The sequence below is a fragment of the Pongo abelii genome, chromosome 1 (genome assembly GCF_028885655.2).
Source record: "Pongo abelii isolate AG06213 chromosome 1, NHGRI_mPonAbe1-v2.0_pri, whole genome shotgun sequence".
NCBI lineage: Eukaryota > Metazoa > Chordata > Mammalia > Primates > Hominidae > Pongo > Pongo abelii.
In genome coordinates, this window is record NC_071985.2 from 23,343,842 (window position 1) to 23,359,211 (window position 15,370).

Consider the following 15,370-nt stretch of genomic DNA (forward strand, 5'->3'; position numbering starts at 1 on the left):
CATCACCTGAGGTCAGGAGTTCAAGACCAGCCTGGCTAACATGGTGAAACCCCGTTTCTACTAAAAATACAAAAAGTTAGCCGGGCGTGGTGGCGCGCACCTGTAATCCCAGCTGCTTAGGAGGCTGAGGCAGGAGAATTGCTTGAACCCAGGAGGTGGAGGCTGCAGTGAGCCGAGATCGCGCCATTGCACTCCAGTTTGGTCAACAAGAGTGATACTCGGTCTCAAAAAAAAAAAAAAGTAAATTGCTTCTCTGTTTCATTAATTTAACTGTTTTTATGAGATCACCCAAATATTTCTCCCTGGCTAAATAAGAGTTGATTTTTAATTGTAGGTTATATTCAGACAGTCTAAATGCAGATAACCAAATGTGGCCATAGAAAACTTAAATATTAATCTTTGATTCTCTGAACTATTTTGACCCCCCTTTTTTTAATTTCTTTTTTTCTTCTGGAGGTTCATCCTTTTGGCAGCAAAGCAGTGTTTTCATACTCTGTTTTAAGTTCTAGCCTTTTATCTGTATAGACTAATATGCTACTCTATAAATAATTAAATATATAAGTAATAAATTCTATATGAATCATAGAATATGCGTGAATATATCTCAAGCTGAAATACAATGATTATAAATCTTAAATGATTGGTAAATTTCTTTAAGTTTTATGAATTATTCTGTTTTCTCAGAGTAATGAACCTCATGAGACAATGCCAATTGCTGCCTTTGGACAAAAACAGCGGCCTTCTCGATTTTTTATGACCCCACCACGGTTACATTATACTCCTCCTCTCCAGTCACCAATTATAGTAAGTATATTTTAGAAATATCAATAATTTAATTGATTATTGTGAAGGTGAACTATGTTTTTAAGAAATATACATTACAGCAACTTCAAAGTATGCACACTATTTTGAATTGAAAATATTAAATAAAATAAATAGTTGCTTCATCTCCAGAAATAATTTCCTTTTTATTGGATTTTAATATAATATTAATTATAACAGAATTTTCTCTTTTTCTAAAAATAAAATACTTCCTGGCTGGGCGCAGTGGCTCACACCTGTAATCCCAGCACTTTGGGAGGCCGAGGCAGGCGGAACACGAGGTCAGGAGTTTGAGACCAGCCTGACCAACATGGTGAAACGCCGTCTCTGCTAAAAATACAAAAATTAGCTGGGCGTGGTGGCACGCGCCTGTAATCCCAGCTGCTCGGGAGGCTGAGGCAGGAGAATCGCTTGAACCCGGGAGTCAGAGATTGCAGTGAGCCGAGATCACACGTGGCAACAGAGCGAGACTCCGTCTAAAAAATAAAAAAATAAAAATAAAGATACTTCCTCTGAATAGTCAATGATTAAATAATTCCTTTTTATTCCCATAGGATAATGATCCTTTATTAGGACAGTCGCCGTGGAGAAGTAAAATTTCTGGCTCTGACACTGAAACATTAGGTGGTTTTCCAGTAGAATTTCTTATCCAAGTGGTAAGAATTGTTCTGAATATCTTGGCTGTTTGTTTAAAAACTCAATGCCTTTTATGTTATTAAAGTTGGAAATTTTTCTAGGGCCGTGTAGGTTTATCACCGTGTAGGTTTTAAGAGCTGCTATTTCCAATAAAGCCTGAAAATAAAAGTTATAAAAACCAAAAAAGACTTAAAGATCTTTCTTCTTGAGCTTTGTCTTGTGTCTGAGTTCTTATTATTCTGCTATTTTAAGGGCTCAAACATTCTTGCATATGTTCTGTGAAATTCTGAATGTTTGGCTGTTAATAACTTGGGTAACTATGAAGGCTTTTATTTAGTAACCTCAGCATATTCTGCCATCATCAGTCAGTTCAACAGTTATGATGTCCTGGCTAGCTTATATGGTTAGAAGAAATTTTATTTCTTTTCAGAGACTAGAAACAGGTATTCACTTGCTAAGTACTTAGTGATTAGACACTAAGAAATCTAAGCCTAAACTGAAATAATTGTAGAAGTATTACATTGGAAAATTTTCCTTATAGCTGGACTTTTAAAAATGTAGGGAGTTTGAAAATCAGATTAAATAAATTTTTTAGTTTGAATCATAGTCTAATAATGTTTCATTTCCTTTTTGGAAAATGAAAACTACTTTGGCTTTGGATCTTTATTTTTCATTTGTTTATTTATTTATCCATTTTGAGACTGAGTCTTGCTCTGTTGCCCAGGCCGGAGTGCAGTGGGTCAGTCTCGGCTCGCTGCAGCCTCCACCTCCCGGATTCAAGCTTTTCTCCTGCTTCAGCCTCCTGAGTAGCTGGGATTACAGGCATGCACCACTATGCCCGGCTAATTTTTTTTGTAATTTTAATAGAGATGGGGTTTCACTGTGCTGGCCAGGCTGGTCTCCAGTTCCTAACTTCAGGTGATCCCCCCACCTTGGCCTCCCAAAGTGCTGGGATTACAGGCGTGAGCTACCGCACCTGGCCGATATGATCTTTATAAATAAAAATGTTTATAACATAATCCATGAAAATATTCACAGTGTTCTTTTGCAGTTGATGTTATTTTGAGGAAAAGTCTTGTCAGTTGTGTGTCTGTATATAGCATTCTGTGTTCCTCAATCACATTTTTTTATTTAATATTTATTTATTTATTTATTTATTTATTTATTTATTTATTTATTTATTTATTTTATTTGAGACAGAGTCTCACTCTGTCTCCCAGGCTGGAGTGCAGTGGCACGATCTCAGCTCACTGTAGCCTCTACCTCCCGGGTTCCAGTGGAATCACCTCAGCCTCCCAAGTAGCTGGGATTACAGGCGCACGCCACCACACCCAGCTAATTTTCTGTATTTTTAGTAGAGATGGGGTTTCACCATGTTGGCCAGGCTGGTCTCGAACTCCTGACCTCACGTGATCCACTCGTGGCCTCCCAAAGTGCTGGGATTACAGGCATGAGCCACTACGCCTGGCCTATTTATTTATTTGTTTGAGACAAAGTCTCGTTCTGTTGTCCAGGCTGGAGTACAGTGGTGCCATTATGGCTCACTGCAGCCTTAACCTCCAGTCTCAGGCAGTCCCCCCACCTCAGCCTCCCAAGTAGCTGAGACTGCAGGCACATACCACCACTCCCAGCTAATATATTTTTTATTAGTTTTGTAGAGATGGAGTCTCACTATGTTACCTAGGCTGGTCTCGAACTCCTGGGCTCAAATGATCCTTCCACCTTGGCTTTCCAAAGTGCTAAGATTACAGGCTTGAGTCACTATGCCCAGCCAATGATGTATTGTTAGTTATCCTTGCAATATAAAATTTCTTATACCTTTGGCTTCTCAAGGCAGATGGATATTTTATATGAAAGATTGAAAATGTGATAAGAGCAAAGACTTATTCTTTTCACAAAGAAGACACTTGTTTTTAATTCTTTCTTTTAAATAGTAGAAGTAAAAACAAAGCTAATATGTTATATTTGAACAGGTGTTGTGTGTGTGAGAGAGTTTGAGAGAGATCAATAAGCAAAGGGAGCCAGAAGCTAAGTACTACTATACTATGTCTAAATAGTGATATTTTTATTGATCCTTGTTATATTTGATTTTTAATTCAATACACTTTTTTTAGACCAATTTTAGGTTCATAGCAAAATTAAGAAGATACAGATATTTCCCATATACTTCCTGACCCCACACCTGTGTAGTCTCCCCCTGTTATCTCCCACCAGATGGTACATTTGTTACAGTCAGTGAACTTTCATTAACACATCATTTCACCTAGACCATAGTTCACATTAATGTATTTAAAGATGTGGAACATTTTAAGAGTTTTGACAAATGTATAATATAATGTATCCACCATTATGTATCATATAGAGTAGTTTTGCTGCCCTAAAAATCTTCTGTGTTTCACCTTTTTATCTCTTCCCCGAGCCCCTGGAAATCACTGATCTTTTTACTGTTTCCATAGTTTTATCTTTTGCAGACTGTCATATATTTGAAGTCATACAGTATATAGCCTTTTTATATTGGTTTCTTTCACTTACTAGTATACATTTAAGTTTCTTTCATGTCTTTTCGTGGCTTGATAGCTCATTTCTTTTTAGCATTGAATAATACTACATTATCGGGATGTACCACAGTTTATTTACTCATTGACAAACTGAAAGACATCTTGGTTGCTTTCAGATTTTGGCAATTATGAATAAAGGTGCCATAAACATCTGTGTGCAGGTTTTTGTGTAGCCATAAGTTTTCAGCTCCTTTGGGTAAATACCAAGGAGTGTAATTGCTGGTTCATATGGTAAGTGTATGCTTAGTTATATAAGAAACTGACAAGCTGTGTTCTAAAGTGGCTGTACCATTTTGCATTCCCAGCAGCAGTGAATGGGATTTCCTGTTGCTCCACATCCTCGTCCCCATTTGGTGTTGTCAGTGTTCTGGATTTTGGCCATTCTAATAGGTTTGTTGTGGCATCTTATTATTTAAATTTGCATTTCCCTGATGACATATACATTTCCTCATTGAGCATCTTTTCATATGCTTATCTGCCATCTGTATATCTTCTTTGGTGAGGTGTCTGTTAAGGTCTTTGGCTCATTTTTTAATCCAATTGTTTGTTTTCTTATTGTTGGGTTTTAAGAGTTCTTTGTATATTTTGGAAAGCAGTTCCTTATCAGATGTATATTTTACAAATATTTTCTCCCAGTCTGTAGCTTGTCTTTTCATTCTCTTTACAATGTCTTTAACCAAACAGAAGTTTTTAATTGTAATGAAGTTCAGCTCATCATTTCATTCTTACATGGATCATGCCTTTGGTGTCATATCTAAAGTTGGTTGTCACAAAACCAAAGTCATCTAGATTTTTTTTCCTGTGTTACTTTCTAGGAGTTTTATAGTTTTGGATTTTACATCTATGTTTGTGATTCCCTTTGTGAAAGGTGTAAGATTTTTGTCTAGATTCTTTTTCTGTTTGTTTGTTTGTTTGTGGATGTCTAGTTGTTGCAGCACCATTTGTTGAAGACTGACTTTTCTCCACTGTTGCCCATTTGTTGGGCAACTGCCTTTGCCCATTTGTTGAAGATAATTGACTATGTGGATTTATTTCTGGGCTCTCTATTCTGTTCCATTGATCTATTTTATTTTATTCTTTGCCACTGCCATACTATCTTGATTACTGTAGGTTTATAGTATGTTTTGAAGTTGAATAGTGTCAGTCCTTCAACTTTGTTCTTCTACTTCAATATTGTGTTGGCTATAGTAGGTCTTTTGCCTTTCAATATAGACTTTAGAATCATTTTGTCAATATCCATAAAACAATTTGATGGGATTTTGACTTGTATTGCATTGAATTTATAGATCAAGTTGAGAAGAACTGGTATCTTGACAGTGTTGTGTCTTCTTATCCATGAACATGAAATATCTCTTATTTATTTAGTTATTTGATTTCTTTCATCAGAGTTTTGCTCACATAGGTCTTGTACATATTTGTTGCATTTATACTTAAGTATTTCATTTTGGGGGGTGTTAAGGTAAATGATACTGTGTTTTTAATTTCACATCATAATTGTTTATTGTTTGACAAAGCAATTGACTTTTGTATGTTAACTTTGTATCCTGCAGCTTTGCTGTAGTCACTTATTAGTTCCAGGGATTTTTTTTTGTCAGTTCTTTCAGATTGTCTACATAGACAGTCATGTCACCCGCCTAAAACAGATAGTTGTTTTTTTCCTTCCCAATTCTACCTTTTATTTCTCTTTCTTGTCTTATTGCATTAGCTAGGACTTCCAGTATGATGTTGAAAAGAGTGATAAGAGAGGACATTGTTGCCTTCTTCCTGATCTTAGTGGGAAAACTTCTAGTTTCTCACCATTAAGTATGATATTAGACATGGGGTTTTTTTGTAGATTTTTTTTATCAGGTTGGGGACGTTGTCTATTCCTAGTTTACTGAGAGTTTTTATCATGAATGAGTGTTGAATTTTGTCAAATACTTTGCCTCTATCAATCTGATCATATTTTTCTTCTTTAGCCTACTGATGTGATGGATTATATTAATTAATTTTCAAACATTGAATCAGCCTTGCATCCTTCAGGTAAATCTCACTTGGGGCCGGGTGCAGTGGCTCACGCCTGTAATCCCAGCACTTTGGGAGGCCGAGGCAGGTGGATCACGAGGTCAGGAGATCGAGACCGTCCTGGCTAGCATGGTGAAACCCCGTTTCTACTAAAAATACAAAAAAAATAGCCAGGCGTGGTGGCGAGCGCCTGTGGTCCCAGTTACTCGGGAGGCTGAGACAGGAGACTGGCGTGAACCTGGGAGGCAGAGCTTGCAGTGAGCCGAGTTCGCGCCACTGCACTCCAGCCTGGGTGACAGAGCAAGACTCTGTCTCAAAAAAAAAAAACAAAACAAAACAAAAAAAAAACTCACTTGGCTGTGATCTTAAATCCTTTTATACATCATTGGATTCAATTTGCTAATATCTTATTGAGGATTTTTGCATCTGTGTTTATGAAAGATACTGATCTATAGTTTTTTTCTTTTCATGTTTGGACAGGGGATCTATGTTGCCCAGGCTGGGTGCAGACTCCTGGGTTCAAGTGATCCTCCCACTTCAGCCTCCCAGTAGCTAGGACTATGAGTACATTCCATTGTGCCTGGCTTATAGTTTTCTTTCACAGTGTCTTTGTCAGATTTTGGTATTAAGGTAATGCTAACCTTGGAGAATGAGTTAGGAAGTATTTCCTCTGCTTCTATCCTCTAAAACATAACAGAGGTTGGGTATAATTTCTTCCTCAAATGTGTAGTAGAATTCCTTAGTGAACCCATCTGGGCCTGGTGCTATCTGTTTTGGAAGGTTAATTATTGACTCAATTTATTTAATAGATATAAGCCTATTCAGAGCCTTACATTTTTATCTTGTGCGAATTTAGAAATTTCAAGGAGTTTATCTTTTTAAAGTCCATAGGATCTGTAGTGATGCCCCTTTTTCATTTCTGAAATTAATAATTTGTGTCCTCTCTCTTTTTTCTTAGCCTAGCTAGAGGCTTATCAGTATCATTGATCTTTTTAAAGAACCAGCTTTTGGTTTTGTAGATTTTTTTCTATTAATTTCCTGTTTTCAATTTTATTGATTTCTGCTCTAGTTTATATTATTCTGCTTACTTTGTATTTAATTTGCTATTTTTTTTTTTTAGTTTCCTATGGTGGAAGCTTAAATTACTGATTTTAAGTCTTCTTTACTAATATATGCATTCGATACTACAAGTTTCCCACTAAGCACTGCTTTGGCTGCATCACACAAATTTTGACAAGTTGTCTTTTTATTTTTAACTAGTTCAGAATATTTTTTCATTTCTTCTTTTAGATTGCTTTTTTGACTCATGTATTATTTAGACATATCTTCAGATTTTACAGCTTTCTTTGTTATTGATTTCTAGTAGAAGTTCATTGTGGTGTAAGAGCATACATTGTATGATTTCTATTCTTTTAATTTTGTTAAAGTATGTTTTGTGGCCCAGAATGAGATCTTCATGAATTTTCCGCATGACCTTGAGTAGAAAGTATATTCTGTGGTTGTTGGATGAAGTAGTCTATAGATACCAATTATATCCAGTTAATTGATCTGTTTATTTAAATGGATCTGTTCATTTCTGATAGAGGGGTATCAAAATCTCCAACTATAATGGTGGATTGATCTATTTGTCAATAGTTAATCATTTTGCCTCATGTTTTGATATTCTGTTATTAGGCACATAAATATTAAGTATTGTTGGCCAGGTGTGGTGGCTCACGCCTGTAATCCCAGCCCTTTGGGAAGCTTAGGCAGGCAGATCACTTGAGGTCAGGAGTTCAAGACCAGCCTGGCCAACGTGGTGAAACCCCGTCTCTACTAAAAATACAAAATTAGCTAGGTGTGGTGGCAGACACCTGTAATCCCAGCTACTCAGGAGGCTGAGACAGGAGAATTGCTTGAACCCAGGAGGCGTGGGCTGACATTGCACCACTGCACTCTGGCCTGGGTGACAGAGCAAAAAAAAAAAAAAAAAAATTATTATGTCTTCTTGGAACATTGACCCCTTTCTCATTATGTAATGCCTTTTATTTATTTATTTATTTATTTATTTTTTTGAGACAGAGTCTTGCTCTGTCACCCTTGGCTGGAGTGCAGTGGCGTGACCTCGGCTCACTGCAAGCTCCGCCTCCCAGGTTCACGCCATTCTCCTGCCTCAGTCTCCTGAGTAGCTGGGACTACAGGCGCCCGCCACCATGCCCGGCTAATTTTTTTGTATTTTTAGTAGAGACAGGGTTTCACCGTGTTAGCCAGGACAGTCTCGATCTCCTGACCTTGTGATCCGCCCGCCTGGGCCTCCCAAAGTGCTGGGATTAGAGGCTTGAGCCACCGTGCCCGGCCGTAATGCCCCTTTTTATTCCTGACACCTTTTCTTGCTCTGGAGTCAGCTTTGTCTGAAATTGATATAACTGCTCCTGCTTTCTTTCGATTAGTTAGCATGGCATATTCTTTATCCATTTACTTTTTTTTTTTTTTTTTTTTTTTTTTTGAGACAAAGTCTTGCTCTGTCGCCCAGGCAGCCTCTGCCTCCTGGGTTCAAACGATTCTCATGCCTCAGCCTCCCAAGTAACTAGGATTACATGCGCGCTCCACCACATCTGGCTAATATTTGTATTTTTAGTAGAGACAGGTAGGTTTTCACCATGTTGGCCAGGCTGGTCTGGAACTCCTGACCACAAGAAATCTGCCTGCCTCAGCCTCCCAAAGTGCTGGAATTACAAGTGTCAGCCACTGAGACTAGCCCTGTTTTTTTTGTTGTTGGTTTTTTGTTTTTTTGGGTTTTTTTTGAGAACAGGGTCTCCCTCTGTAGCCTAGGCTGGAGTGCGGTGGCTCACTACAGCCTCAACCTCCTGGGCTTAAGCAATCCTCCCACCTCAGCCTCCCAAGTAGCTGGGACTACAGGCACAAGACACCACACCTGCTAATTTTTGTATTTTTTGTATAGACATGGGGTGTCAGTGTACCCCAGGCTGGTCTTGAACTCCTTGGCTCAAGCGATGGGACCCACCTCGGCCTCCCAAAGTACTGGGATTATAGGCATGAGCCACCACACCTGGCCTTCATCCATTTACTTTTAATCTATCTGTGTCTTTATGTTTAAAGTAGATTTCAAAGTGATTATTGATATAGTTGGATTATCATATAGTAATGTCTACCATATTTATTACTATGTTCTATTTGTTGCTCATATTCTCTATTTCTATTTTTATATTCCACTCTTTTTTTGCGTTTTATGGTTTACTTTATATAATTCCATTTATCTCTGCTTTCTTAGCATATAGGTTATACTTTTTTTCTTTTAGCTTTCTTTAATGGTTGCCCTAGAGTTTACATTATATACTTTTACAACTAATCCATATCCACTTTCAAATAACACTGTACAGCTTCATGGGTAGTACTAGTACCTGATAATAACAAAATAATCCTAATTCATCCCTCCTTTCCTTTGTATCATTGCTGTCATTATTTTATTTATACGTAAGCATGCATAAGCATATATACACATAATCATATATAATCAAATATGCTGTTGCTGTTATTATTTTGAACAAACTGTTATCTGTTGAAACAATTAGGAATAAGGAAAATAAAAGTTTGTATTTTACCTTCAACATATTCTTTCTTTGATACATTTCCTTTATTTATATCTGAGTTTCTGACATGTATCATTTTCTTTTTCTTTAAAGAACATCATTTAACATTTCTGGCCAGGTGTGATGGCTCACGCCTGTGATCCTAGCACTTTGGGAGGCTGAAGTGGGTAGATCACTTGAGGTCAGGAGTTCGAGACCAGCCTGGCCAACATGGTGAAACCCCGTCTCTACTAAAAATACAAAAATTAGCCGGGCATGGTGGCACTTATAGTCCCAGCTACTTGGGAGGCTGAGGCACGAGAATCGCTTGGACCTGGGAGGTGGAGGTTGCAGGGAGCCAAAATCGCTCCGTTGCACTCCAGCCTGGGCAACAGAGCAAGATTCCATCTCAAAAAAAAGAGAAAGAAATTATTTCTTACAAGGCAATCCTACTGGCGACAGATTTTCTCAGGTTTTTTTCTCTGAGAAAGTATTTTTCTTTCACTTAAAAAAAATTTTATTTTATTGGCCAGGAATGGTGGCTCGTGCCTGTAATCCCAGCACTTTGGGAGGCCAGGCGGGCGGATCACGAGGTCAGGAGATCCAGACCATCCTGGCTAACATGGTGAAACCCTGTCTCTACTAAAAATACAAAAAATTAGCTGGATGTGGTGGCGGGCGCCTGTAGTCCCAGCTACTCGGGAGGCTGAGGCAGGAGACTGGTGTGAACCCAGGAGGTGGAGCTTGCAGTGAGCCAAGATCGCACCCCTGCACTCCAGCCTGGGTGACAGAGCGAGACTCTGTCTCAAAAAAAAAAAAAAAAAAGGTATTTTATTTATTATTGTAGAGATAAGGTCTAGCTGTGTTTCTCAGGCTGCTCCACAACTCCTGGGCTTAAGCAGTTCTCCCTCTTGGCCTTCCAAAGTGCTGAGATTACAGGCATGAGCTATGATGCCCAGTCCTGTTTTACTTTTGAATGATAATTTCATAGGGTGCAGAGGTTTAGATTGCCAGATTTTTTTTCTCAACACAAGATATTTCACTCCAGTCTCCTCTTGCTTGCCTGGTTTCTAAGAAGAAGTCAGATGAAATTCTTATCTTTGCTCCTCTATCGGTAAAGTGTTTTCTTTCAGGATTTTTTTTTTTCCTTTTTTTTAGTATGTAGAGATGGGGTTTTGCCGTGTTGTCCAGGCTGGTCTCGAACTGCTAGGCTCAAGCAGTCTGCCCGCCTCAGCCTTCCAAAGTGCTGGGATTAGAGATGTGAGCCACCATAGCTGGACCAGAATTTTTCTTTATCTTGGATTTTCTGTAGTTTGAATATGATATGTGTAAATCTAGAGGTTTTTGTGGTGTTTTTTCTGCTTGGTATTCTCTGAGATTCTTAGATCTTTGGTTTGGTATTTGACATTAAATTGGGGAAATTCTCATTCATTATATTTCAGATCTTCCTTTTTTTCTCTCTTTCCTCTCCTCCTTGTATTTCCATTAATGCACAAGTCATACCTTTTGTAGTTGTCCCACAATCCTTGCACATTCTGTGCTGATTTTTTTAGTCTTTGTTCTCTTTGTTTTTTAGTTTTGGAAGTTCCTATTAATATATCCTCTTCTGAGATAACTGTTGTGGAAGAAAAAAAAGAAAAATAAATAATATATCCTCAAGCTCGAGAAATTTTCATCTCTCTGCTTGCATTGCCCATCTGTTCTTGCATGCTATTTTATCCATTAGAGGCCTTAGCTTATTACTCATAGTTCTTTCACATCCCTGCCATATCTAAGGCTGGTTTTTATGCTTGCTTTGTCTCTTCAAACTATGGTTTTTTTTTGCCTCCTGGCGTACCTTGTAATTTTTTCTTAATTGCCAAACATGATGTACTATGTAAAAGGAACTGTGTCAGCCTGAGCCTCTGGACTGTGAACTTCACAAATGCACCTCAGTTTTTCCTCCTCTTATGTGGTACAGGGTGGCTAGAGTGGGCTGGGGTTGGGTTTTCCTCTTCCCCCAGGTCAGTTAGCCTCTGATAAAACCCTAGCATGTTCGCTTCTGGTTAAATAGTTTTTCCTGAGGGCAGGCCTTGCTAAGAACAGAATGCTCCATCTTAATTCAAAATTGTTAGTTTTCCTTCCCCTTGCAGGAAGCAAGAGGGAGTATTTCTGCAGTATTCACTAAGAACCAGATTAAGCCCCTGGAAGTAAAACTCACAAAGTATGCTTTTCAAAAAACCCTCCTTACTGGGTCCCATAGAGTAAATGCTTAATGGTCAGACTTGCCCGCACCTACCACATAAATTACAGTTCAGTTTTTCCTACCCCAGCACTGGTTCCTAGAGGTTTTTGCTCATGGGTTTCTGCTCCAGTAAATTGTGATTCTACATACTTGCCTTTCATTCTTTCCAATTTTGTGGACAGTTTGCCTTGGCCCTCAACTTAGAGATCTAAGAAGTGTCGTTGATTATTTTTTTTATTTTTATTTTTTTTGAGACGGAGTCTCGCTCTGTTGCCCAGGCAAGAGTGTAGTGGCACGATCTCAGCTCACTGCAAGCTCCGCCTCCCGGGTTCACGCCATTCTTCTGCCTCAGCCTCCCGAGTAGCTGGGACTACAGGCACCCTCCACTACGCCCGGCTAATTTTTTGTATTTTTAGTAGAGACGGGGTTTCACCGTGTTAGCCAGGATGGTCTCGATCTCCTGACCTCATGATCCGCTCATCTCGGCCTCCCAAAGTGCTGGGATTACAGGCGTGAGCCACCGCGCCTGGTCAAGTGTTGTTGATTTTTTTAAGTATGTTCAGCTTTTGACCTGGTGTTAGTTAGGATGGAGTAGCACCTTCCAAGCTTCTTATATCCCAGACTGTAAACTGAAAGTCTATGTATTTGATTTTAGTATTTAATTTAAAATTTATAATCTATATGTAAAGCCTAGTTAAAATACTATTTCCACTATTATTTTAAGATATTTAAGAGGTAAAAATAAAAGTTATTTTATGTCCTTACCTTTTATAGTACGTGAGGTTTTATAAAACTCTGTTTTGCTCTTAAGTGAAGTTGATATTTTGATTTTTTTGCTGTTCCAAATGTATTTTTTCTTATGACAAAATAAACATTAAAAATGTTTTGCCACCAGGCACAGTGGTTCACACCTACAATCCCAGCACTTTAGGTGGCCGAGTTGGGAGGATTGGAAGTCTAGGAGTTCAAGACAAGCCTGGGCAACATAGACAAGGATTGAGTCTAGGAGTTGAAGACAAGTCTGGGCAACATAGTGAGACCCCATCTGTACAAAAAATACAAAAATTAGCCAGGTGTGGTGGTACGCCCCTGTAGTCCCAACTACTCAGGAGTCTGAGGTGGGAAGATCACTTGAGCCCAGGAGGTTGAGGCTGCAGTGAGCCATGATCACGCTACTGCACTCAGCCTGGGTAGCTATAAGCTACCACACCCGGCCTTATTATTTCTTTCTTTTTTTCTTTTTCTTTTTTGAAACAGAATCTTACTCTGTTGCCCAGTGCAATGGTGTGATCTCGGCTCATTGCAGACTCTGCTTCCCGGGTTCATGCGATTCTCCTGCCTCAGCCTTCTGAGTAGCCAGGATTACAGGCGCCTGCCATCATGCCGGCTAAATTTTGTATTTTTAGTAGAGATGGGGTTTCACCATGTTGGCCAGGCTGGTCTCAAACTCCTGACCTCAGGTGATCCACCCACCTTGGCCTCCCAAAGTTCTGGAATTACAGGCGTGAGCCACCGTGCCTGGCCCTTTTTATTTATTTCTAAGAGATAACCCTTTTTTTGGCCAGGCATGGTGGCTTATGCCTGTATGTAATCCAATCCCACCACTTTGGGAGGCTGAGGCTAATGGATCACCTGAGGTCAGGAAGTTCAAGACCAGCCTGGCCAAGATGGAAAAACGTCATCTCTACTAAAAATGGAAAAATTATCCAGGCGTGGTGGTGCGAGCCTGTAGTCCCAGCTACTCGGGAACCTGAGGCATGAGGATTGCTTGAACCTGGGAGGTGAAGCCAAGATCATGCAGCTGCGTTCAAGCCTGGGTGACAGAGCAAGATTCCATCTCCAAAAAAAAGAGAGAGAAATTTTTTTCTTTCTTTCTCTTTTTTTTTTTTTTTTTTTGAGACAGGGTTTCAGTCACTTTGTCACCCAGGCTGAATGCAGTGGCATGATCACAGATCACTACAGCCTCAAACCCCTGGGCTCAAGCAATCCTCCCGCCTAAGCCTCCTGAGTAGCTGGGACTACAGGTGGGCGCCACCACACCTGGCTAATTTTTTACTTTTTCATAGAGATGGGGTCTTGCTGTGTTGCCCAAGCTGGTCTCAAACTCCTGGACTCAAGTGATCCTCCCACCTCTGCCTCCCAAAGTCCTGGAATTATAGGTGTGAGCCACTGTGCCCAGCTGGGATTTCTTTTTTGAGAGGGTGTTTCGCTCTTGTCCCCCAGGATGGAGTTCAGTGGTACCATCTTGCTCACTGCAACCTCTGCCTCCTGGGTTCAAGCGATTCTCCTGCCTCAGCCTCCCAAGTAGTTGGAACTACAGGTGTCCACCACCAGGCACTGCTAATTTTTGTATTTTTAGTAGAGACGGGGTTTTACCATGTTGGCCAGGTTGATCTCAAACTCCTGACCTCTGGTGATCCACCCGCCTCCCAAAGTGCTGGGATTATAGGCGTGAGCTACCACACCTGGCCTGGATTTCTTTTTTTTAAGAAACATAACTACAATGTCATCATTACATCTGTAAAAATTTAAATGTCAATATCAAATATCCAGTGGCTATTCAGATTTTTCAGTTGTTTTTTAAATGTTGAGTGCCTTTTTTCTCCATGCAACTTATTGAAGAAACTGGATTATTTATCCATACAGTCTCCCACAGTCTCGATTTTTTGACTAAATCCTTGTGGGATTATTTAACATGTTCTTTGTATCTTATGTAAATTGAAAATTATTTCTAGAGGTTTGACTGGATTTAGGTTTTTTGGTTGGCTGATTATTTGTTTTTATGTGACTACTTTTACAGGTGGTTGTCTGTTCTTTTGATAGGAGACATTTATTTATTTATTTATTTATTTATTTATTTATTTATTTATTTATTTATTATGAGATGGGGTCTTGCTCTGTTGCCCAGGCTGGAGGGCAGTGGCATGATTTCAGCTCACTGCATCCTCCACCTCCCAGGCTCGAAGTTCTCCCACCTCAGCCTCCTGAGTAACTGGGACTACAGATGCAAGCCACCAAACCCAGCTAATTTTGTTTATTTTTTGTGGAGATGAGGTCTCAAACTCCTAGACTCACGATCCCAGCTACTTGGGAAGCTGAGGCTGGTCACAAACTCTTGAGCTCAAGTGATCTTCCCACCTTGGCCTCCCAAAGTACTGGGATTACAGGTGTGAGCCACTGCATCTCTGACCTAATTATTTTTTAATGTTAGCTGCCATTGATTATCAATGCTTAGATCCATTCATTCAATAAGATTTCAGAATTGCTCTCACTCTGTCATTTCTTCTTCCTAAGTATCATTGTAAACTCATGGATTTTAACGTTTGGCTTTAGTTCATTTCAGTTATTGTTCTTACTGGTCTGCAAATTGCCCTATTTTGGACCAGTGAAAGCTTGTTCAGATTGACTCCTTGGTCCTTTTGACATGTCCTAGTTACAATGGATTTTTTAAAATAATATTTGCTTGTCGGTTTAATCAGATTTATAAAATACAGTGCTATGACGCTGTGTGTGGTGACTCATGTCTAATGCCAGCACTTTGGGAGGCCAAGGTGGGC

The 15,370-nt window shown here is 39.4% G+C and overlaps 1 protein-coding gene across 8 annotated transcripts in view; it reads left to right on the plus strand.

Moving 5' to 3' along the window:
* Positions 1-15,370, plus strand: part of LIN9 (lin-9 DREAM MuvB core complex component) — an 82,207-nt gene that overhangs the window by 43,640 nt on the left and 23,197 nt on the right. For 5 of the 8 annotated variants that reach the window (XM_024237958.2, XM_024237965.2, XM_063716379.1 and 2 more), the window contains 2 exons: positions 685-804; positions 1,377-1,478. In XM_024237958.2, coding sequence (XP_024093726.1) covers positions 685-804; positions 1,377-1,478 — 222 coding nt within the window. The remainder of the gene's footprint in view (positions 1-684; positions 805-1,376; positions 1,479-15,370) is intronic. The other 3 variants (XM_024237961.2, XM_054519336.1, XM_054519332.2) reach the window with 1 other exon arrangement.